The 27,051-nt window shown below is 37.9% G+C and overlaps 1 protein-coding gene across 1 annotated transcript in view; it reads right to left on the reverse strand.

Annotated features, from left to right (window-relative positions):
• Window positions 1–551: 551 nt before the first annotated feature.
• The window catches only part of LOC124721816 (L-threonine ammonia-lyase), a 217,321-nt gene continuing 190,821 nt past the window's right edge, over window positions 552–27,051 (reverse strand). Inside the window, exons 8-9 of the mRNA XM_047246936.1 lie at window positions 6,809–7,034; window positions 552–1,139 (exon numbers count right to left, since the gene is read on the reverse strand). Coding sequence (XP_047102892.1) covers window positions 1,017–1,139; window positions 6,809–7,034 — 349 coding nt within the window. The 3' untranslated portion in view covers window positions 552–1,016. The remainder of the gene's footprint in view (window positions 1,140–6,808; window positions 7,035–27,051) is intronic.

The following is a 27,051-nucleotide window of genomic DNA, read 5'->3' on the forward strand; positions in this document are numbered from 1 at the left end:
ACCTACTTAAATTTAAAAAAAATGTTTGCACTAGTAATGACAGCACTATCTTGTTTAGCTATACATCTAGCCATTCTGCACATCTATTCCCTGACATCAATGTAAATATTAATTAATTAAATACAGAGGTCACAATCTTAGAACATTGTATTCTGAACTTTTTTCTAGTCTTTTCCAGTTACAAGGATTGTACTTCAGGAGGTAACACATTAAAGGTTATCATGGTCAGTACTAGAAAGTTTTCTCACTCAGTAAAGCAGATGAAAATAGGTTGCTAATGCCATACTCTGCAGAACATGTGAATATTGGTATCTGCAGCTAGTTATTGTGGGCCAAAACTGGTAATTATAATTAAAAGAGAAAGAATGCTGCTGGGGCTTCATTTCATTACTGAACATAATCAGTAGTTACAGAAGTTAAATTAAATGAATTCAATTAATTGTTTTATATTGTTACCCTTTGCCTTCTTAATTTCATAAAATTGTGCCACGTTTGCTGGTACACATATGAAAAACTAGAAAATATCTCCAAATCCTCATAAAACACAAGTCTTTATTGACACTGATGGATCAGTAGCTGTCACACATATATATGACACTATTAATTATAATGGAATTCACATAACACTTAATATTAAGATATGGATGAAGGAATTTATTTCACATGATCAACAATTCTTGGATACAATTTGTTTCCAGGCACATGCTGGTAGATCATAAAAATGTTTTTTATTTCATTTCGTTTCAAAAGTGTGAATTTTAGGTAACTCTGTCTAGACATTCATGCAACAAACTGAAGAATATTGTTGTTGTGACTCATGGTTACACATCAAAATTATTTTTACTTTCAGTTTAATTTTGTGATTATGTTTCCTGCCAGGGTTAAGACTACTTGCTAAATAGTGTAGGTGCAAAAAGAAACTCTTGCAGTAATTAAGAAATATAACAGTACTCTGAAAGCAATACTCAAAACAAAAACAATTTAGCTGGTTTTTTTATGTCACTTCATGTACACTCCTATGGCTCTGGAAGTCCCGCTGTAGGTATATCACCGAACACCACCTTCTCATAATTCTTGTACAATGTTTCCCTTAGCTGGCTGGCATGTTGCATATCTCTGGTTTCACATACAACTTTCACCTGAAAGCAGAGCTTCTTTAAGCATTTCTTAAAATTTATTCATTCATTTAAACAAAATCATGTTCCATAAACCCCATATTGAAGGAAAGCTTGCAGGGATGTGGAATGAGGCAAGTTATACATTAACAGTCAGAAACAGTCTGTGCAAGTGATATAAAGCAGATCTGTACTAGCATCAAATTATAATTAATTTTAATCTACTCACATTGATAATTATGTAAATTACTTCTAGATTGCTGGATATATGTTTATGTATATTAGAAATTGCTAATTTGATAAAGATCACTGCTGCTCCTTGTATTTTAATACTTTTAGCTGCTGCTTTTATATGACACTTTGAACAAAGCATTTACCTAACTTCATACATACCACTATCACTGTCTATACACTATCAATGTCAATAACTTTTTAATATATACATTAGAATTTTGCAGAATTTTTAATCCTGAGTACAAATATTCTGATAAACTGGAAAAGAGTTGCTAATAAGGTAGACTTCCACCTTATTTTTGAATCTCTGTGTTCTTTCCACTCCCCCACAGGTGTCTACTGGTAACCCGTTATAGACTTATGTGCCATAGTATAGAGCCCCATTCTAAACCCTGGATAGGGGTATATAGTCTAATGGGTATTATTTTCCTTCCAGTAATTTTGTTGTGAATTACACAGTTCATTTGAATTCATTCTTGATATCCTCTACAAATACCAGTGGGGAGTATATGTAGTGTCATATAAGTGTAAGAATCACCATGTCCCTGAAGAAGTCGTTGCAAGATGTTCAGTTAACAACATCACACAGTATACATGCTTCTGTAGAATAAATGCTTTTTTATGTCAGTTGCATTGCCCCAGAAAGTTATGCTATTACATCTGCAAGTCTACACTGCTAGAAAGATTTCTACATGCTAAGCAGGCAGAACTGAGTTTTTTGTTAACTTATCTGCCTGCTGATGCAAACTCAGTTTATTATTCATCAGGATGCCTAGAATCTCAACACATGAAGCATCATTAAGCGTGTGCTCATTGGTATCTACTTCTGGTCCATGAAATTCATTCTTAAATTTGTAACTGCATGATATGAATCTTTCTAACATCCAGGGTTAACATGATTGCTGTGAATCCATTGTAAGCCAGTTCCATTATTCTCCTGGAGATATTCAGGCCCCCTATTGATATACATTTATCAAGAGAAAACAATACAATGTCCCATGCAAATCATTGATGTAGGTCAATAACATCAACAACAGGAGAAGAACAAGTGCCAAACCCTGTGGGAAACCATATTTCATGTTTCTCAACCCCAAATTTACTCTTATTTCCATCCTGTTATTTGCTGATGTAACACACTGCTTTTATTGTCAAAAGAAGGCTGCATCCATGCTAGGGGAATGTCTTTAATGCCATAGAATTTAATAGCCCCTAGCATAATTTTATAATCCACACAATCAAAGGCCTAGAGAAGATCACAAAAAATGCCAAAAGGTAAGTTTTCCTGTTTAGTTCTGTCACAATTGAATTTGTGAGATCATATACTGCTCTCTCAATAGATAAGCCATTATTGAAGCCAAACTGAGTTGTTAAAATTTTGTTCTCAGAAAAATGGTTCATTATTTTGTTGTAAGCTTCCATTTCAAAAAATGCTGAGAACACAGGAAGGAAGGAGCCGTGTCTATCATTAAATGTCACTTCCTAGTCTCCACATTTATAAATGAGTGTTACCACCACAAACTTCAGAATTTCAGAAAATACACCTTGACTGGTTACCTCAAAGTCAGCATAAGATTTTTAGTAGTTTAGTTTTATGTAACATGAAAATCTAAAGTGTAACTGCTTTTCATTAGCATAATGTCTTTCATTATCTCAGTAATAGGCAATATGGCAAAACTAATGTCTTGTGCTGAAGAATTCTATGTCTGCCTAAGTAAGTCTAATGGATCTGCTTTTGGCAGTCAATTTTTGTCATTGTAACATTAGGTATTGTTAAGAAAAATAAATTAACTTTAGTAGCAAATGTTTTGAAAGTTTGTCTTTCTCACTCCTACAATCATCAGAGGTTGAATATCATTTGCATTGTCAAATTTATTCTTCGGTAAGCTTCTTATTTTTCATCCAGTAAATTCTTTCCAAATACTGTAATTGAGTCATCATTTACGATTATGTGAAAGTGTACTTTCATCTTCTTAGTTGAACCTGACTGATGAGGATACTTTACTGTTGCTATCTGACCATCATTCTCAGCTATAAACCATTGGCTTTGGAGTTCACATCTATTTCATGAATGACAGTTGGATTTAGAAATAGACTGTCATGTGCTTTTACAATATGTCATATTATAGTTGGTAATGCTCCTGTGGAGATCAAACCTACAACAGGTCTCTCTTGCCAATAAAAAACTGCTCTTATTATGTGATGAAGGAAATAAATCTCAGTGATAACAGCAGTTGTACTGAATTTAAGATACCATTAGTATTAAATTCTTCTTATTTCATCAAAATGTCATGGATCTAACTTTGAGCAATTGTTTGATGACATAAGTGATACCAATGCACGAAACAGTGTCCATATACTATGTTTTAGTGCATGCATGGAAGGGGAAGAAATGAGTTGATGAAACTGCTTGGATGCAGCACAGTACAATACTATATCAGAAACAGACTTGAAAAGAGTGTCATAGTAATTTATCTTAAATATGATGTAATATTTAAGCCTATTGATGTAAACAATTATTTCAATAATGCCTCTAAAAGGTACAGCAATCTTAATCTATTGCCCTTGATTTCCAAAACTAGATCAGTAGGCTATAACCACATAGTTCTTCCAGTTCATTCTTTTCTGTATTCTCCATTGCCCTGCCTCACTCCTTCAAAAATCTTTCTTAATATTTTCCTATCCCATCTTCTGAGGAATGCCTCTTCTGCCACAGTCATTGTCCATGTTTCTGAGCCATGCACTACCACTGGCCTTAAAACCATTTGGTAGACAGTCACCTTCAATTTTCTGCTCAGGCTATGTGACCGAATAATCTTAATTAGGACCCAGTAAGCTCTGATTCCAATGGCAATGCTTGTATTTATTCATATACATCTACGTGATAACTCTTCAATTCACAATTAAGTTCCTGGCAGAGGGTTCATGAAAGCACCATCAAGTTATTTCTCTACCATTCCACTCCCTAACAGCATGCAGGAAAAATGGAAACTTAAATCTTTTTATTTTACTATGATGACCATTTCTCACTATGTAGGTTGGTGCATTTGGAGGATAAAGTTCTAATTGAAACTTCATGAGGAGATCCTGTAACAATGAAGAAGCCGTTGTTTTAGTGATTGCTATCCCATTTTGCATATCATATCTGTGGCACTCTCTCCCTATATTTATGATAATATAAATAACAAGCTACCCTTCTTTAAACTTTTTCAGTGTCCTCCATCTGTCCTATCCAATGCGGATCACACACCACACAGTGATACTCCACAAGACGACGGACAAGCATAGTTTACGCAGTCTCTTTAGTAGACTTGAATTTTCTAGGTGTTCACTTTCCCCACAATATTATCTATGTGATCATTCAAAGTTATGTAATTCATAATTCTAATCCCTAAGTATTTAGTTGAATTCACAGTCTTTAGATTTGTGTGATATATGGTGTGATCCAAATTTAGTAGATCCCTTTCACTACTCATGAGGATGAATTCACACTTATTTTGATCCAGTTTCCACTTTTTGTACCATATAAGTATCTTGTCTAAATCATTTTGCAATTGTTTGTGAGCATCTGACGATTTTACAAGATGATATTGACAATATCATGTGTAAATAATCCAAGAGGGCTGCTCAGATTGTCTCACCAACCATTTATAAAGACCAGGAACAGCAGAGGGCCTAAAACACTTCCTTGGTGAATACCAGATATTTCTTCTGTTTTACTCAATGACTTTCCATCAATTACTATGAACTGTGACCTTTCTATCAGAACATCATGAACCCAGTTGCAGAACTGAGATGATACTCCATAAGCATGCAGTTTGGTTAGAGGTTGCTTCTGAGGAAAGGAGTCAAAAGCCTTTTGTAAATCTAAAAATATGCAGTCAATCTGACATCCCCTGTTCATAGCACTCATTAGTTCATAGGAATAAAGAGCTAGTAATGTTTCAGAAGAATAATATTTTCTGAATCTGTGTTGACTATTTGTCAAGAAATCTTTTTCTTTGGGGTAATTTGTAATGTTCAGATGCTCTATATGTTCCAAAACTTTACTGCAATTTCCTCAATTACATTGTTATCATTGGTTAAAAGCTCTCTCAAGTACTGGAATTTCTCACATCTCTCATAGTTGGCTCCATGCACCTCTCTTTAACAGCAGCAAAGAGATGCTGCATTTTGGTACCATTTACTTGAAGTCCCAACTGTTCTGCCTCCTTTTCTGTTCTGCCAAATCCTTCTTCCAGCTCTTTCAATCTTCTAGACAGGATACAAACATCATCAGCATATGCTAGGTTTTGATTCATGTGGTTAAACTTGTGTAGTTCATGTAGCAGCATATTCAAACAGCTAGGCATCCTCATCGTGATTTCTCAGTACATTACCTCTCTTGTCTTTTATTGTCAAGAATTTTGGCTTGTTCAAATTGAACAATCTATATCTTAACCATAACATTAGAAATTATATCTTAACCATAACATTAGAAATAAGTATGATCTGTACTGAGAAAAGCATGAGCTGAGTCCAGAATGGGGTTAACTACTCTAGTACAAAGGTGTATAATCCCCATCCAGCCAAGATAAAATCCATCACTACTGACCTAAACAAGTTTAAAAAACATCTAAAACAGTACCTCCTTGAAAAATTTTTCTGTTCCTCACAGGAATTTCATAATAATGTATAATCAGTGTCAATTATGATGTAACACATTGTAAAATATTTAATTTTAATGTCATTGTTAACCCTTAATCTTTATAAATGGAACTATTTTATGTAGAAATGAAAGATACATTGTAAAAGTATGAGATATTGTACAGCCTTGTGATTTATTTGCCATGTATCTATAGAAAATGAGGCAGATAAAAAAATACAAAAAGAAAATCATAACAGGAGATCAAAATTATGATCTGTCTAACATGACAACAACTAACCATCTCACTGAGGCACTGTGCTCACATTTTGGATGAGTAGGTTGCAAATCCATGTCCATCCAAATCCAACCACGCAGATTTAGGTTTTTCTAAATCTCTCTAAACTGATAAACGTGAGTGTCAGAATGGGCCAATTTCATTTCTCATTCTTGTCCAGTTTGACCTATTGTTCACATGTAGTTACCTTATTGTCAATAGCATGTTAAATTCTTATTTTTTTTCCTTCCTTTTGTGTGAATTTTATGTTGTAAACTATGCTCCAAATGTAAAATTGTTGGAAATTAAATTTTGTTAGTGATACGATGATATCTGTTTTGGAACAAGAACAGCTAACATTCTGCCTGCAACTGATAACAGTTATTCTAGTTCTATTATAGGTCCATTTCTCATATCCACACATTACATTTTCTGTTCTTGAACTAGATGGTTTCCTTTCCTATTATGACTGCTAAAAATTCTGGAATGCCTGCAATTAGTAAATATTCAAGTAATATACTGATTTATTATTGCATAATAGTACCTGAATATTTTACTTACCACAACACTAAATATGTCAGACTTTATCCATGCTCTTTCATGCATTATGTCTTTTATGGATACACCAAGTTTGGCCATTATGCGGCACAGCTCTGCAATCCCTCCTGGACGATCAGTAACCGTTACAGAGAATTTCACTAGTCTGCCATCTGCTGCAAGACCTCTTTCCAGACAGCGGCCCAAAATGGTAGTATCAATATTTCCACCACATAGAAGTAATACAATTCTGGAAAATCATTTCACAATATAACATTTGCTAAAGCTTGAACATGTTTAATTTAATTTAATTTTTTGTGGTGTTTTAGAAATTAGTGACCTGATTAATGTTATAGTTTCCTTAGGGGTTGTAATTTTGAAATTTGTGTCCAATGGTGTTGCTCACAGTGTCTGCTGAAGAAAATCTAAGGAAAATATTTCTGCTTGTTTACTGTGTTCAAAATATTTGCTGCCATTGCGATGAAGTAATCATTGAATTTGCTGGCAAATGACTTCAATTTGTCACCATTCCTGCCACAGCTATTTTTCAGTAACTCAAATCCATATACACTGCTCATGTTTAATAATGTTCAAAACTGGCTTTATTATTGGAATGTATTATTTTTTGTGTATAGTGCATTTTCATAACAAAAAAAGGGACAATTTTACAGTCTGGTTGTAAAGGAGTTTGAACTTGTGAGGAAGTAAGTATTACTTCTCTCTCACAATGTATATGTAGGCTAACCATGAATACAAGGGAGCAGGATTTTCCCCCTGTTCTGTGCTGAAGCCATTACAGGCTGCAACCCAGTAATGGCAGGTAGCAATTGGACAACAACACGTCACTGAGATCATTGTAATTAAGCAATATCATAATATAGCTGATTGCATTGTCTGACAAAAAAAAGAGAAGTACCCACAATATATGGCCAGATGTCAGCGGAACTTCATATATACTCACACACACACACACACACACTATTGGTGGGTGGGTATGTTCGGTATGTAAATGATTAGAATTTGAATCCTCTGTGATGGGTAGGATGGCTAGCAAGTGTAGTAGTATTGTCTGTGTTTGTTAGCAAGCCTGGTAGGGTATACAAGGAACATGAAGAGCATCAGATGTTCAGTATCACTGTGACTGGCATTAAGATGCCACAAACTCATGTGAGACATTGTTGTCAGTAACTGACAAAGTTTAAAATGAGCCTTGTCATGGGTTACCATTTGACTGGCTGGTCAAATGGTACTGTATCCAGATTTTTGCGTCACTCAAATGTGACAATGACCAAGTGTCAGACTGCACCAAGCATGTCATAGTCCCTTCACATCTGCACCTCCCATCCAATAACAAGTAACACACTCTCTGCAACACTGTCATCCTGCACGATTGCTTGGAGTCTAGCAGCACACAGACAGGGGAATTAGCATCATAATGGTTGTGCTTGGAGTGGTGCTATGACCAGGAAGCATAGGTTACTGATGAATGGTGTTTCTCCATATTCAGCAATGAATCATGGTTCTGCACTATACCAAATGACCATTATAGCAGAGCGTGGTGGCAACCTGGAGAGAGGCCCCATTCTTCCATCATTTTGGAGAGGCACAGCAATGTTACTCCTGACATCATGGTGTATGGAGCCATAGGACATCTTGCTTCATCTTGTGTTACCTCTCATGCAACAATAACATGGTGCCACATTTCAACAGAACAATGCTCATCCACATATGTCACATGTCCCTGTGAACAATCTATGCAATGGTGAGGTACTCCAATGGCCAGCAAGACCCTCATATCTGCCCCCATACAGTATGTGGGATCACTTCAGACATCAGCTCCATCCCAGAGCCAGTATCAAGGTCAACAAGGATCAGTTAAAACTGTTGGGCAAGCTTGCCTCAGGAGAGGACACAATGGCTTTATGACAAACTTTCCAGCCAAATCTGTGCAATCATCCAGGTCAGAGGGGTTGCAACATCATACTGATAAGTGAGCTCATAATGCCATGTTCCTTGTAAATTTGACTCAATTTCATAATCACTGAAACAACATCACATACCCTCTCAACCTATGAAGTTTCATTTCGTTTCCTCATCCCCTTGTGGGTACTTCACTTTTTTTATTAGGCAGCATGTGTTAATTTTATGTAATGCTGAGCTTGACTCCAGATCATTCAGAAGTTTCCAATAAATCTAGTTTTTCAAGTCTGCATTCCAGTGAAAATGAAAGCCACAAATTAAAAATTTTAATAGTGTGTGTAGTCAAGTATAAGATCATCATATTGAGGTCCTTCTTTAAATCATCATTGTTTTCTGAATTAGTTCATGAAATTAACTAAACAAAAATTGTTTTTTTGCCTTGTTTCACAAATTTTATTATTTTTATTGTACAACCTAGGTTTTGGGCTGTAAATTCATTTTAACTACATTACTGATACCAAAGACAATAAAGGAAAGATGAACATGGTGATAAGACAAAGATAAACCAATCAACTTCTTAATGTATCAATCCCTGGCTTCATGTAACATTACTTCAATGACCATTTTTTTGACAAATTACATGCAGAATTACACAATTCAGCAACTACACTAACATGACCAAATATATTTAGGAATAAAATGTGAAATCTACAAGAGAACTTTATAAATTTACAACCTCTTTGGCATAACTTAGAAATTAGAAAATTCAGTGTCATATTCTGTATAAAAGATAATAAAGCTGCACCTGTTTTTGAGTTTATAGATGTAATACTTTAAGGTGTAGAGTTTGGTGAATATGGTCACTTTGGAAGTAAAAAAGTAAAGTAAAGTCATATGGCATGAATGGTTGTGAGACCCCAAAGGGCAGGTTCAGCCATCTAATTGGAAAAGTCTTCCCTATCCTCTGCACCAGCAGGCATCTTTCTGGTATGAAGTATGAGAGCTGTGTATGTAAGTATATCTGTTAAGTGTGGAGTGTGTGTGTGGAGTTGGTGTCATGCTCATGTTGGATGATGATGAAATAAGGAAGAGGGTCATACATGGTGCCAGCACATAGATTACTCCTCTTGAATAGCACCAAGGGGGCCTGGTGAGCTTATTGTCCCCATGTAACAGACACATAACCATCGTAATGTCATATGTCCTCACTTGATGATATTGCAAAGAGGTGTGAAATTTAATCCAGGAGATTGGTGCAAAGACTGGTGATAAGAAACTTTATGGTACCACTTCTCCATCCTTTGTGGGCCAAATACTGGCAGTGAAAATGTCATCCACTACCAGGCTTCAAGACAGCTTACCCCCAAGTTGAGAGCTACTGCACAGGTGTGTTTTAGGTGGGTACTTTGAAAGTAAATGTCTACTATCAGCTCCATTTCCAAATCACAGTCTATATAATTATATGGGTAGAGGTACCAAGTTCATTCACTTTATCAGGAGAACAGTCATCTGTAGTACAAGACATTCACATTGGTTTAGAATCCTAACTGGGAAAGGTATCCAAAATTTTTTGTTACATCCTATCCAGACAGGCAAGAGCACTAACGTGCCTTCTTCCAGAACATGACAATGCAATTGTAGCCCCAGATTGAACCCACATTGTGGATTAACAATGATGGCTGATGGTCTGGTCAGCCAGAAATGGCTTTTAGACAATTTACCACACTGAATTAGGTAAGTACTAGGCTGGTACCTGCATCCCATCACAAATACACACTACACTAACACTCAAAAAGATATTACACATGAACATAAGATTTACACTGGTCACAGACATATGGGGTATACAGATTCAATCCTAGGTAGAGTGATGGCATCAAGAATAGCATCTGGCTGCCAGACTCATCTGAAACTGCCAAAACCAATATATAATGATTCTAACTCTGTAGAGATATATGAAAAGCAAAAGAAGAAGATTCAAAACTGAGGGTAGTTCAGTTATTCATCATCAAAAATAAAATAATGTCCCTTGGATGACTGTGTTTGAGAACCTGCAACTGTACTCGGGCTCTTTCACTACCTATTTTTCACGTGGCTCATCTGCAAAGGGAGTTGGTAGTGAACAGTTGCATTTGCACCCCTAATACTGAGTCATATATTGGCTAGTCTTTGAACAGCAGTAAACTGAATACACAATTGTCTATACCACAACCTTGCACAAAATGAGGTAGGTACACTTTACAAGTTCAAATTGAAACTTAGTTTATATATATATATATATATATAAAAATAAAAAAACCACTTCTAATTTTGTGGTCATGCATATTAAAGTTCACAAATAAATCCGATCTGGATCAATAATAATCTGTGCAATTCGCACACATGGCTTATTGTCTCACACCTACACACCTTCATGTTGTTCCTTCGCAGTTTATTGCCATACACTTGTGTCCATGCTTATACTCGCAGCACTTTGCCACTCCGAACTTACCACCACAATGGACAATGACCAAAGACCTCATATTTCCGCTCATATCCCCAGTCCTGAGTCAGGTCATGTGACACTACATTAATCAAAATAATTCCTAAACATGGCCACAATTCATTTACAATTTTTATAAGATTTAAATACTTAAATCTAAATACATTATATAATTTTACACACATTCATCACCACATAATTTTATAATTCGTTGAAAAAAAAAGAAAAAAAAGAAAAAAAAGAAAAAAAAGAAAACCACCACACTATGCAACGGAACTATGATGCTCATCAAGACACAAAATAAGTATTTTCATGTCCATTTTGCATTGCATTACACTATTTTCACTCTGCATTTAATTGATAATTTTATTCTTAAGCTCGGAAAATTAAAATCAGAACTAATTTATGACATGCTATCAGATTTACACAATTAGAAATAACACCAAGTTTTGGCACAGTTTCACCCTCTCCCTTCATTTAATGACATCTTTGCTTGAAATATGAGACATACAAATACTTTTCTGGCACTACAAAGATTGAAACTGAAAGGCGTCTTCATAATAAAATAATTACTTACTTTGCAGTTGTTCTAAACATCTTTATAACTTAATTCTACTATGAAACATTTTGATTGAAGTACACCAGCCCAACATACTTCTGCTGCTGTGCTTTAAATTTAAATTACGGACTACTTGGAAGAGCTCCATATTATCCCTTGTTACCTTACAAACTGTATTATCCTGTATAAGACAATGTTAATGTACATTAAAGATTTATGGAATTGACTATATGACCATACTTTAAGGCCCATGTCTTTGTCCAACCTGCAGTATTTTCTTTTGTTATTAAATTTTTCAGCTGTATGTATATTTGTCCTATAGGCCTCTCTATTGGACAAATCTACATTAAGAAAAGCTTAGTAAATTACCATCTATGTTTAATTTGACACTGTTATTATCCCTCTTCAAGCAAATACATGGTGTTCCTTTTCTTTATGTTCAGTGCTAGCTGGGAACCCAATGTTGCTGGGTATGCATTTATTCCTTGCCACTCTTTATGTACATCACCTCACACTCCCCTTCCCGTCTCTGTCCATCTGCTCTTTCTTCCTCTGTGCATCTCCTTCTGCCCACTCTGTATCCCCCTCATCCTGTCTAAGTCAATCTCCTTCTGCACCCTCATTCTGTCTGACTCTTCCTCCCTCTTTATCTGTCCACTTCCATCCTCCCGTCTCTCCCTCTGTCCAACTCCTCCCCCTTATCTGTGTCCATCTCTTCCTTCCCCTCTCTGTCTGTTCAACTCTTCCTCCTCCCCACCCCCTCCTTTCTCCATATTATCACCCTCACCCCCATAGGAGGGTGCTGGTTCTTACCCCAACAATATTTCTTTCCAGACAGTAAGTAGCATGTGTACAAACTTTCATTGAAATCAATCCAGGGGTTTATATGGAGATTTTTACCCATGTTTTTCCCACATATTCATATGTCACATGTATTTAACATATTTCACATGTATTTACACACATGATGATGATGAGGTCCCATACTCCGAGGAGCATAGGGAACAATGTGGGAGACCCGCACCACTGTACTAGGCAAGGTCCTAGTGGAGGTGGTTTGCCATTGCCTTCCTCCGACACACATATTTCACCTGTATCTCTAGTAAATTTCGCATTGTAGTTTCATTTTCATGCAGCTCAATGTTTATGACATCATGTTCCCTGAGCTATGTGTCATACAATGGTATAATTTTGCAGGTACATCCAGTGATATACATGAACACTGGCTGTGAAATACATTGCAAATAGAGTTAGTAGGAAGAAGTCAAATTAAAACATTATGCATGATAGAGCAGCATTTCATGGATTTCAGTGTTTATGATGTCATATCTTCTGAACTGTGTGTCGCACAGTGATACATACGCCGAGGTGACAAACGTCATGCGATACCTCCTAATAACATGCTGGACCCCTTTTGGGTGGTATAATGAAGCAACTCAACATGGTATTGACTCTAACAAGTCGTTGAAAGTTCCTTGCACAAATATTGAGTCATGCTGCCTCTATAGTCACCCATAATTCTGAAAGTGTTGCCAGTGCAGGATTTTGTGCATGAACTGACTTCTCAATTATGTGCCATAAATGTTTGATGGGATTCATACTGGATGATCTGGGTGGCTAAATTGTTCACTTGAACTGTCCAGAATGTTCTTCAAACCAACTGCAAACAACTGTGGCCTAGTGACATGCTGCATTGTCATCCATAAAAATTCCAAAGTTGTTTGTTGCAAATGGTCTCCAAGTAGCTGAACATAACTGTTGCCAGTCAAAGATTGATTCAGTTGATGTTACCCGAGTCAGGACTGGGGATATGAGTGGGAATATGAGGTCTTTGGTCATTGTCCGTTGTGGTGGTAAGTTCGGAGCGGCAAAGTGCCGCAAGTGTAAGCATGGACGCCAGTGTATGCGAATAGACTGTGAAGGAACAACGTGAAGGTGTGATTCAGTTGGACTAGAGGGCCCAGTCCATTCCATTTAAACCAGCTCACACCACTATGGAGCCACTACCAGCATGTACAGTGCCTTGTTGACAACTTGAGTCCATGGTTTCATTAGGTCTGCACTCAAACCCTACCATCAGCTCTTACCAACTGAAACTGGGACTCATCCAACCAGCCCACAGTTTTTCAATCATCTGCACAGCAGTTAATTTCCTGCTGCTAGGATATTCACTCACATTGGTCATCTGCTGCCATAGCTCATTAATGCCAAATTTCATTGCATTGTCCTAACAGATATGTTTGTCATATGTCCCACATTGATTTCTGTGGTTATTTTATGCAGTGTTGCTTATATGTTAGCTCTGACAACTCTAAGCAAATGCTGCTGCTCTCAGTCATTAAATTGTCCATGGTGAGAGGTAATCCCTGAAATGTAGTGTTCTTAGCACACTCCAGACGTTGTGGGTCTTGTAATAATGAATTCCTTAATGATTTCCAAAGTGGAATGTCCCATGTGTGTAGCTCCAACTACCATTCCATGTTCAGAGTCTATTAATTCCCGTCATGCAGCCATAATCATGTCAGAAACATCTTCACATGAATCACCTGAGTACAAATGACAGCTCTGCCCATGCAATGCCCTTTTATATCTTGCGTATGCAATGCTGCCACCATCTGTATATGTGCGTATCAGTATCCCATGACTTTTGTCACCTCAGTGTACATTGCACCTACATTCAGCAGCATATGTGAATACTGTCTGCAAAATGTGTTGTAAATAGAAGTAGTACTAAAAAAATAATAAATTAAAACATAATGTATGATGCTGAAGTTTTACTGCTTGAACAGCGAAAATGTGGTAAGCAATAAACTTTTCCATTTTGTCATTTTGTGGGCGGTGTGGACAAGAAAACATCTTGTAAATGTTTGAAATTATGTGTAAAGTTGTCTGCAAATCACTAAGTGCTCTCATTCTCAAATACTCAACAAATAGAGTCTGCCTATTTGTGTGTTGTGAGCTACACTTTTTTTCACTCCCACCTCATTGATAGTTAGATGGTTCTTACCACCACAGTGCTTCTTTGCAGACGGTATGATATGTGTTCCAAAGTTGGTTGAAACTGAACCAGTGGTTTAGAAGAAGATGTGGAACATACATACATGTATGCATACACACACACACACATGTTCAGAAAAAAAGAATGCCTTGAGTGACTAGAGATAGGACATTAAAATTCACAGGACATGTACATTAGTACATTCTGTAGAAATGATTAGCATTTGAACCACGTTGGCCCATGGAGTCTAGGTCAACATCAATATCACAGCGCAATGCCACCTACCGGTATGAAGTGCCTACAGTTCTTATTGTCACTATGAACCAAACATAATGGATCAGTGTGACTTGAGCAAGCATGCAGGATGCCTCACGGATGTACGCATGAACTATACCATCAAATCAGTGAGTTTGAAAGAGGTTACATTATTGACATGAGAGAATGTGATGTATCCATCTGGGAAATTTCTGCTCCTGTGAAACGAAGGGTTTCAACAGGGCAAAGGGTATATGCAGAATGCCTCAGGGAAGGCCATAGAACATGACAAGATGGGCCAGGTCACACCACCCAGACCACCCACCGAGAAGATTGTCATCTCATCTGAATGGCATTGCAGGACAGAACTGCACCTGCCTCAGCTCTGGTGCAACAGTGGAACAGTGTAACACATTGTAGATTATAAGAGGTTACAGTCCATTGCCATTAATTATGGCACAGGTTACAAGTACTTTGTCCACTTATCTGCCTACTTTTGATGAATGTGCAGAAACATGCTAGATGACAGTGCTGCATGGAGCAACATCACTGGGGACAGGAATGGCATCAGATAGTGTTTTCAGATGAATCCAGGTGTCTGTCTGTCTGAAAACGATGGCTGAAGTTTGATTCACCACAAACAAGGGGAATGGCATAAGAGGGATTGCATTTACACAAGACATACAGCACCAGCTCGAGGCCACGTGGCACACTTAGAATCCTCAACTTTATAAACAGATCATTACAATGAATCCAATTATTATTTTTAGTTATTAAAGCATAGTTCTTGTCTGAAGATTAGAAATTGCGTGTCCATATTTTGCACATATGATTTGCAAAACAATAACTTCATTTTAAAAGCTAACAAGAGAAGTACCCCAGCTCAAATTGATAAAAACCAAATAAAATTATTTAAAAAGATGGAGATGTGTCAGTTCTAGCATCTGTCAAGATATTTTAACTATAATTCTGCATCTTTATGCAAACAGTGTCTGAAGGTTATGAAAAATGTGTGTGAAATCTTATGGGACTTAGCTGCTAAGGTCATCAGTCCCTAAGCTTACACACTACTTAACCTAAATTATCCTAAGGACGAACACACACACCCATGCCCGAGGGAGGACTCGAACCTCCACCAGGACCAGCCGCACAGTCCATGAAGGTTATCAAATCTAAAGACTAACAGAAGCAAAAGTTGCTGAAGAAGCAGTACCATGTACACTCATGTTCAGAAAATGATTAGAGATAGGACGTTCATATTCACAGGACATGCACATTAGTATGTTCTGCAGGAATGATTAACATTTGAACCATGTCAACTTGTTGGTTCAAGATCAATATCAATATTGCAGTGCAATACCACCTACTGGTAAAATGTGATTGTGGCTCTCTTTGTCACTATAAACCCAAGGTATGAATCAGTGTGACTTGAGCAGACATACACATGAGCCATACTGTCAAATCAGTGGGTTTGAAAGAGGGTGCAGTATTGGCATGAAAGAATGTGATGCATCCATGTGGGAGACCACCACCTGAGAAGATCGAACCCTCATCCTAATAGCATTGCAAGACAGATCTGCGTCCTCCTCAGCTCTGGTGCAACAGTGTAACACATCGTACACTATCAGGGGTGACCACCCATTGCCATTTATTACAGCATGGGTTACGTGTGCAGAAACATGCTAGACAGCAATGGTGGATGGGATCACACCACTGGGGACAAGAAAGGCATCAGACAGTGTCTTTGGACGAATCCAGATTCTGTTTATTTGAAAATGATGACCACCTTTTTCTTCACCACAGACAAGGGGAGCAGCATCAGTGACCAGTGTGACCTATCTGAATGACATCCTATGACCTGTAGCCATATTCTTTCTGCACAACAGCCCAGATGGCATTTTTCAGCACGACAATGCATGACCACATGTTGCTGCACAAACATGTGGCTTCTCGGTATCTCAGGATGTCAGTCTTTTGGTCTGGCCTACCAGATCACCAGATCTGTCAGCAATCAAAAATGCGTGGTGTATGGTAAAATGACATGTGCAGCACTGTGCTCCAATGCCAACCACCACAGATGAACTTTGGAACCAGGTGAATGCAGCATGAATACCACAGGATACCATTTGTGCCTTATACGAATTGATGCCATCACACATGGGACAAGTTATCAGCCGTCCGGGGTGGCTGAGCAGTTCTAGGCGCTACAGTCTGGAACCGCGCGACCGCTATGGTCGCAGGTTCGAATCCTGCCTCGGGCATGGATGTGTGTGAAATCCTTAGGTTAGTTAGGTTTAAGTAGTTCTAAGTTCTAGGGGACTGATGACCTTAGAAGTTAAGTCCCATAGTGCTCAGAGCCATTTGAACCATTTGAACAAGTTATCAAGGGCCTGTGGTGGACCACATGCCTATTGGGCAACAGGACACATTTTGAAATAAGGTGACTGAAATGATAATCATTTCTACAGAACATACTATCTCTAGTCGTTCAAAGTGCTCCATTTTTTTGAACATGACTGTACATACACTTTTATAATATGTATGGATGGATGTATGAATTATTTTATTGCATATTGACCAACTGCAATCATCATTCAGAATTTTATTTGCTTTTTATAGCAGGAATTCTGGCACGTAACACGCTGTTATCAGCAAAGGGAATTTTTTCCCATATCTAGTGCTGCACAGAAAGTGTTTGATTTAAACTGGTGAAAAAAATGTGTTTCACCATTGTCATGACCAGGACAATGTTTGTTTTGTTTTCTGATTGAAGACATGATATTCAGTACTCTTTTGACAAGGATAAATTGCTACATGGAGGCATCTGTGTACTCAAGGTAAAAATAAACCTGCATTCTCTGTGAAGTTCAGTTGAGTGTGCCGTGTCTTGTATCATGGATAAGACTCTGTGGCTTGTGTACAGTGTTCAGTCTATTAACATGCTTTGTGGGTCATTTTAAGTTTAGAGCATGTACATTGTTACTCTATGGCAAGTAGGACTGTCAGTGTGGGAAATTGGCCACAAAATTGGGGTACAACACAGTGATATAGTTCAAACATTCACCCACTATTGTGACAGACAAAACACTGAAGATCTGCTTTTTGTGCTTTATTATTGTCAGCAACAACCACTGATGACTGCTACCTACAAATTATGGCTTTAAATGAGGTTAGGTAAATTTCCGTTACTGTAGCAATCAATACTGATGTTTTTAAAGCTCTCTAACTTAAATATAACTTACATCTTAATTACGTGATTCATGTGATCATATGTAAGTAATTATTTTACTCAGGTTGTGTTGGAATTAATAAAAGCATTTCTCCTGACCTACTGTCATGTATAATGTGTGTCTAACCCAGGCCTATGAGAAGTAAGGGCTAAAAACTGAACTTGTGGTGTCACACTAGTCAGCTTGTCCACCACACTCTGTGAACTCTCAGTTCCATGCAAGGCCGACAGGAAATCAATATGTAGTTGAAAAGGTACCCACTAAGGATTTTAAATTTTTCATGTACAATTGAGAGCTTTTATGCAATTAAACACACAATTTAACTTGTCTGAAATAGTTACTCACTCCCTGCCAGAAATGGCTGCTGGCACTCTTAAGACCTGCAATGTCACCTGTGTGATGTTCATGCCATGGCCTGTCTTTCTTGTTGGCCTCGGTTTAACATAGAGTAATAAAGTTTCATCACCACTACATTTATTTTAAAATAAAGGAAGCAATTACAACAAAAGGGTGAACTAATGATCCAAATGACACCATATTTATTTTATACTGTTTATTAAATAAGTAATGTGATATCAATATGTTGTAATAATCAATTAAAAATGTTTTGTTTTGTATATTTGTCCAATATTTATTATCAGTATTATACTTTCACATTTGTCTTTAGTGCATTTTCCAGTTGCTTAAACTGTGCTACCACCTGGGACTACACAATGAGCACACTGGTAAAAGGAACACCTCTTTCTTGAAATGTTTTTGTGGCTCTGTGCATATGTATCACGTTTTGTACCCATTTAGTAAATGGGGAACAGTGGTGTTTCTCTGTGACTGCTTTATAAACTGATGGGCCTAGTAATTACCAAGTTACAAGTTTTATGTGACATAAATAGCCAAGTATAAACAAAAACATAACCTTAAACTGATGGAAAATGACATTATAAGAGTTAGAAAACTCAAAGGCATTGAGAACCATGGAACCTGGAAAATTCAAGTGCATATTACCTTAACTTTCATGGGAGGTTGGTATATTGTCATTAAAGCAATGCGTCATGACATGAACACTGCAGCAGTACAAGCATATGAAAAGCATGTCATAGTATGGAAAAAGATGTAAAATCCAGCTCAGGAAATTACTGGAATGTCAATTGAGGAGAAGGCACTCCTACACATTTTAACTGTGAATACAGCCATGTGGAACGAACTTCTTTCAGTTTATGGATAGGAAAATAATGTAAGCAATTGTACAATTTAAAAAAGAATGTTTCAAGTGACATGGCTACATATATTTTGCAGTTAGAAGACTTTGTGCATCACTTGAGGAATCAAGGAGAAAATATTTTGAACTCTGTTGTGATCACAAAACTGTTAATGACATTACCAATGAACAGTAATCATTCCCTGAATGCATGAGAGTGAACACAGCAGGTAGAAAACAGAGGAACAAGCATTTTAAGAATAGCCCCCAACTTGAAGATAAAAATTCAAGAAAACCAGGTAAATGCAGTGGCTGTGACAGGACATCCCGAGCATGGCTGATCATGGAGCTCTGTTTCTGTATTTCTTGAGGCTGTAACTTTCCTTCCCCATCACCCAACTGTACTCCAATCAACTGCAGCATCACCATACACTGCACACAAATGTTTATGGATGTTCACCACAGTTCCTTTTTCTGCAAACAAGAATTCAATAACAGCCTGCTGCTTGTAACGTGAATCATATGTAGACGCCATTTTGACACTGTACTATGGCTCTACCATCTGCCAGAATGGTTCGAAACTTCACCAGCACACAGAACAAACATCAAATGTGAATCACCAACAATGATGTTTGTCTATGTATATTAATGGCTTTTTAAAGAAAATGTGGGGCATTACTTATTGAACAACCCTGGTAATAGAAACCAGTATGTTGTCCTTGATGGTGAATGTTCATCAGAGACAAGGGTATCATCATGAGTGTTCCAAGGAAGTGTGATAGTATTATTCTTATTCTCTATATACATAAATGATCTAACAGACAGTGTGAACAGCAATCTACAACTATTTGCAGATGACGCTGTGTGGTGTATGGAAAAGTGTCTTTGTTTACTGACTGTACGTGGATACAAGATGATTTAGACAAAATTTTTAGTTGGTGTGATGAATGGCAGCTTGTTCTAAATAGAGAAAAATGTGAGTTAATACAGATATGTTGGAAAAACAATCCCATGGTGTTGGAATACTGCACGAGTAGTGTGCTGTTTGACACACTTACATTGATTAAATATCTAGGTGTATTGCTGCAAAGTGATAAGAAATGTAATTAGTACATAAGGACACTAGTAGGGAAGGTGAATGGTTGGATTTGATTTATTGGGGTAATTTTAGGAAATTGTGGTTCATATGTAAAGGTGACCACATATAGAACACTTGTGTTATCAATTCTTGAGTTTCGGTGAGGTTTGTGGGATCTCCACCAGGTTGGATTAAAGGAAGACATCAAAACTGTTCAAAGAGGGCTGCTAAATTTGTTACCAGTAGCATCAATCGACATGCAAGTATTTTGGTGATGCTTCATGAACCAAAAATGGGACTCCCTGGAGGGAAGATGGCGATTTTTGTGAAACACTACTGAGAAAATTTAGAGAACTAGCATTCTAATACCATCAATGCACATTTTACATAAGCGTCACAAAAATAAGAAACATTAGAGTTTATGCAGACACAAAAGATAGTCATTTTTCCCTTGCTCTATTTGCGAGTGAAACAGAAAATGAAATGACTAATAGTGGTACAAGGTACCCTCTGCCATGCACCATATGATGGCTTGTGGAATATGGATGTAGATTCATAAGATGCCTTTCCATAGAAGTGACGCACGGTCGACAAAGACAGGTAACCTGATGCACAGTGATTTGTGTGACACTATACAAGTTAATTCAGTTAGCAATCTGCAGTTCTTTCTTTTATTAAGGGATAACTATTCCCACTGACCAATAATGTATTTCTTAAAACATAAGTCTGAAGTGAATAAACACTTGGAATATTTTGTAAAAACCAGTGATAAGCACATTGAACATGGTATTAAAGTGATCACTACAATTCATTGATCAAGAGGTACATAAAATAATGCAGAATCATGGGATAATCCATCAGACATTGGTAGCCTGCAGTCCCTAAAAGAATGTTGCAGCTGAACATGAGAACAGAACTTTGGTCGAGAATGCAAAGACAATGCTTCACGCAGGTGGGTTGCCAGTATGATTATGGGATGAAGTTGTGAACATGGAAACATATTTTGAACAGGACAGGCAAAAGCAATGTTGATGGAAAATTACATAACAAATTGTGGACTGTGATGTGGCCAGGATTTTTTAGAGATGGTTTACACACACATCCCAAAGGAGAGATGGCTGAAATGGGATTCCAAAGCTGAAAAAGGTTTTTTAGCTGGATATGATACATAGGTACCAGGATATCATGTTTGGTTCCCTCATAGTGGTCAAGCTAAAATACATTGTGATGATGTTTTCATGGGCAAATTATACAAGGATCTTCAGTCTAAGAAAATTGCCCAGAAAGAAGATGAACCATTCCTAATATTTGAGACCAATAGCATGAACAGCCTACTTAAGAAGAAAGCATGATTCCTGCAGAAGAGGAGGTAATTAAATCACTTGAAGAAGACCTGACTACTGAAATCAACAGTACTAAACAGAATGTCAATAAATATGGTACAGAATCCATTAATCAAACAGGAAGAAGCCTATGTGACAGGGCAACAGTCACAAAGCCTATTAGATATGCCAACCTTAATGTAAATTTGGAATATGTGACACATTTTTATGAACTCACCTCATATCAAGATGCAATGGACTGTGACTACTCAGAAAACTGTAAAGAGGCCATGCAAGAAGAAATGAATGCACTTAATCTTAATGAAACTTCTATTATGATTGATTCTTCAGAAAACCAAGAAATGCAAGACAATTAGTGGGTATTCAAAGAGAAGAGGGAAATGAATGGAACTTTATATAGATTTATTGTTTGACTTGTTATTAGAGGATTTCAATACAGGAATGGCATGGACTATGTTGAAACTTTCAGTCCAGTATTAAGATTTGTCTCCACAAGAATAATGCTACCTATCACAGCATCCAAAGCCATGGATATGAGGCAGTTTGATACTGAAATTATGTTTTGATGTAGTAAAATTGATATATATATATATATATATATATATATATATATATATATATATATAAAAATAGAAGGAAACATTCCATGTGGGAAAAAATATATCTAAACACAAAGATGATGTGACTTACCAAACGAAAGCGCTGGCACGTCGATAGACACACAAACAAACACAAACATACACACAAAATTCTAGCTTTCGCAACCAACGGTTGCCTCGTCAGGAAAGAGGGAAGGAGAGGGAAAGATGAAAGGATTTGGGTTTTAAGGGAGAGGGTAAGGAGTCATTCCAATCCCGGGAGTGGAAAGACTTACCTTAGGGGGAAAAAAGGACGGGTATACACTCGCACACACACACATATCCATCCACACATATACAGACACAAGCAGACATATACAGAGGCAAAGAGTTTGGGCAGAGATGTCAGTCGAGGCGGAAGTGCAGAGGCAAAGATGTTGCTGAATGACAGGTGAGGTATGAGTGGCGGCAACTTGAAATTAGCGGAGATTGAGGCCTGGTGGATAATGGGAAGAGAGGATATATTGAAGAGCAAGTTCCCATCTCCGGAGTTTGGATAGGTTGGTGTTAGTGGGAAGTATCCAGATAACCCGGATGGTGTAACACTGTGCCAAGATGTGCTGGCCATGCACTAAGGCATGTTTAGCCACAGGGTGATCCTCATTACCAACAAACACTGTCTGCCTGTGTCCATTCATGTGAATGGACAGTTTTTTGCTGGAATCCTTACCCAATCCATTACCCCCGGAAACCATCCTTGTAACCATTGATGCCACTTCCTTATACACAAATATCCCGCACGTCCAGGGCCTCACTGTGATGGAGCACTTCCTTTCACGCTGATCACCTGCCACCCTACCTAAAACCTTTCCTCATTACCTTAGCCAGCTTCATCCTGACCCACAACTTCTTCACTTTTGAAGACCAGACATACCAACAATTAAAGGGAACAGCCATGGGTACCAGGATGGCCCCTTCATACGCCAACCTATTCATGGGTCGCTTAGAGGAAGCCTTCTTGGTTACCCAGGCCTGCCAACCCAAAGTTTGGTACAGATTTATTGATGAAATCTTCATGATCTGGACTCACAGTGAAGAAGAACTCCAGAATTTCCTCTCCAACCTCAACTCCTTTGGTTCCATAAGATTCACCTGGTCCTACTCCAAATCCCATGCCACTTTCCTTGATGTTGACCTCCACCTGTCCAATGGCCAGCTTCACATGTCCGTCCACATCATACCCACCAACAAGCAACAGTACCTCCATTATGACAGCTGCCACCCATTCCACATCAAACGGTCCCTTTCCTACAGCCTAGGTCTTCGTGGCAAACGAATCTGCTCCAGTCTGGAATCCCTGAACCATTACACCAACAACCTGACAACAGCTTTCGCATCCCGCAACTACCCTCCTGACCTGGTACAGAAGCAAATAACCAGAGCCACTTCCTCATCCTCTCAAACCCAGAACCTCCCACAGAAGAACCAAAAAAGTGCCCCACTTGTGACAGGATACTTTCCCGGACTGGATCAGACTCTGAATGTGGCTCTCCAGCAGGGATACAACTTCCTCAAATCCTGCACTGAAATGAGAGCCATCCTTCATTAAATCCTCCCCACTCCACCAAGAGTGTCTTTCCGCCGTCCACCTAACCTTCGTAACCTCTTAGTTCATCCCTATGAAATCCCCAAACCACCTTCCCTACCCTCTGGCTCCTACCCTTGTAACTGCCCCCGGTGTAAAACCTGTCCCATGCACCCTCCCACCACCGCCTACTCCAGTCCTGTAACCCGGAGGGTGTTCACGATCAAAGGCAGAGCCACGTGTGAAAGCACCCACGTGATCTACCAACTGACCTGCCTACACTGTGATGCATTCTATGTGGGAATGACCAGCAACATACTGTCCATTCACATGAATGGACACAGGCAGACAGTGTTTGTTGGTAATGAGGATCACCCTGTGGGTAAACACGCCTTAGTGCACGGCCAGCACATCTTGGCACAGTGTTACACCGTCCGGGTTATCTAGATACTTCCCACTAACACCAACCTATCCAAACTCCAGAGATGGGAACTTGCTCTTCAATATATCCTCTCTTCCCATTATCCACCAGGCCTCAATCTCCGCTAATTTCAAGTTGCCGCCACTCATACCTCACCTGTCATTCAACAACATCTTTGCCTCTGCACTTCCGCCTCGACTGACATCTCTGCCCAAACTCTTTGCCTCTGTATATGTCTGCTTGTGTCTGTATATGTGTGGATGGATATGTGTGTGTGTGTGTGTGTGCGAGTGTATACCTGTCCTTTTTTCCCCCTAAGGTAAGCCTTTCCGCTCCCGGGATTGGAATGACTCCTTACCCTCTCGCTTAAAACCCAAATCCTTTCGTCTTTCCCTCTCATATATATATATACATATATATATATATATTTGTAAACTCTTGACAGCTATAGCTATTCATATCAATGATGGTCTGGTTGTATCAGAGTCTAGAGAAGTCATCAATCTGTTGTATGATTTGGAGCAGGAATTTGGTGTAACTACAGGCACTGCTAGTCATAATGTCAATTTGCAAATGCAAATTTCAAGATGGCTCCATCATCTTAAATCAAGAGGCTGTGCTGATTGATTGACTGAGTGATTAACTGATTTATATATTTATTCATCCATAGTAAAATATGAAATGTATAGACGTCATCAATTGTTGGTTAATGCTTCTTATTAAATAATTATACATGGTTTCTTACAGATTTATTGTTCTTATAATTAGTCTTACAGTACATTATTTATAGTTGTGCCACATAGTGTTGCTTAATGTGTGGGGTATTCAGGAATAGATCAGATTATACTTAGTTTTTGTTCCACAGACCAAACAAATGAGATGATTCTCATGGGTATGGCACATGTCAGAAAGTATAACATAAGAAACATAAAACATGTCAATATAATACCCTGTTCATTTGTCAGGAGATTGTCAAAATATGTGAATACATTACAGTAACTGGAACTGCTAATATTTACAGAATTAATATGGTGTCAGAATGAAACATTGTTAATTACTTTTAATAAATTTAGCATACACAGTTACCTAATCTTGACTGTTGTGACCAAGTGCTGTCAAAACTGAAATCTAACAGACTTTTTACAAATGCTGGTCTAACAGTCCCTGTTAAGATAGTTGTCTATAGAGTAGAAGGAGTTGCCTATCAAAAAGTCTTTAAACTCTGTTTAAACTGTGCATTATCTGAAACCAAGTTTTTAATGGTTGCTGGAAATTTATTGAAAATGTTTGTTCCTGAAAATTGGACCCCCTTTTGGACCAAGGTAAGTGATTTTAGGTCCTTATGTAGATTGTTCTTATTCGTAGTATAAATGCTGTGCTTGAGCTAATGGTTGGAAATAGAGATATATTACTTGTAACAAATTTCATTAAGGAATAAATATACTGAGAAACAGTGGTTAAAAAATAAAGTTCCTTGAACAGGATTCTACCTGATGGTCTTCAATTTGCATAACAAATTATTCTTATTGCATGTTTTTGCAAGCTGAAACATTTTGCTCAGTTTGATGAGTTACCCCAGAATATGATCCTGTATAACATAATAGAATGAAAGTAAGCAAAGTATGCAAGTTTTTTTTAAATTTATATCTCCTACATCTGACATCATTCTCACGGCAAATACAGACTTGTTTAGACACTTAAGCAATTCTGCGGTATGCCCTTCCCAACGGAATTTATTATTGAGTTGTAATCCCAGAGCCACGCAGGATTAGCCGAGTGGTCTAAGGCGCTGCAGTCATGGACTGTGCGGCTGGTCCCGGCGGAGGTTTGAGTCCTCCCTGGGGCATGGGTGTGTGTGTTTGTCCTTAGGATAATTTAGGTTAAGTAGTGTGCAAGCTTCGGGACTGATGACCTTAGCAGTTAAGTCCCATAAGATTTCACACACATTTTGTAATCCCAGGAGTTTAACACTGTCAACCTCTTCAATTTGCCTGCCTTCATATGTTATATATATATGCTGGAAGGAAATCTCTTACAGGCTCTGAACTGCATATAGTGGGTCTTTTCAAAGTTTAATGACAGTGGATTGGCTTTAAATGATTGATTAATGTTAGTGAATATGTGATTAGCAGCTATTTCTAAATTTGTACTTGATTTGCTGCAATGTTTGTATCATCTGCAAACAAAACAAACTTAGCATCTGACAATGCAACAGATGAGAAGTCATTAATGAACACAAGAGAAAGCAGAGACCCAAGATGGATCCTTGAGGAACACCAAATGTCATTAATTCCCAATCAGATGGAGATTGACTGCTTATTGCACTGGTATTTTGCAATGACACCATTTGTTTCTTGTTAGTTGAAAGATACTCAAACAATTTTGCACCGTTGCCAGTGACACCATAATACCCTAATTTACTTAGGGGAATGCTGTGGTTCACACAGTCAAAGGCTTTTGACAGGTCACAGAAAAGGCCAGTAGCCTCTAATTTATTATCAAATGAATTAAATACAGCCCCCCTATAAGTGTAAATAGCTTTCTCTATATCAGAACCCTTAAGAAACACAAACTGTGACTTGGACAATATATTATTTGCAGTGAGATGCTTAAAGACATGCTT

The sequence above is a fragment of the Schistocerca piceifrons genome, chromosome X (assembly GCF_021461385.2).
Source record: "Schistocerca piceifrons isolate TAMUIC-IGC-003096 chromosome X, iqSchPice1.1, whole genome shotgun sequence".
In the NCBI taxonomy this organism is placed as follows: Eukaryota; Metazoa; Arthropoda; class Insecta; order Orthoptera; family Acrididae; genus Schistocerca; species Schistocerca piceifrons.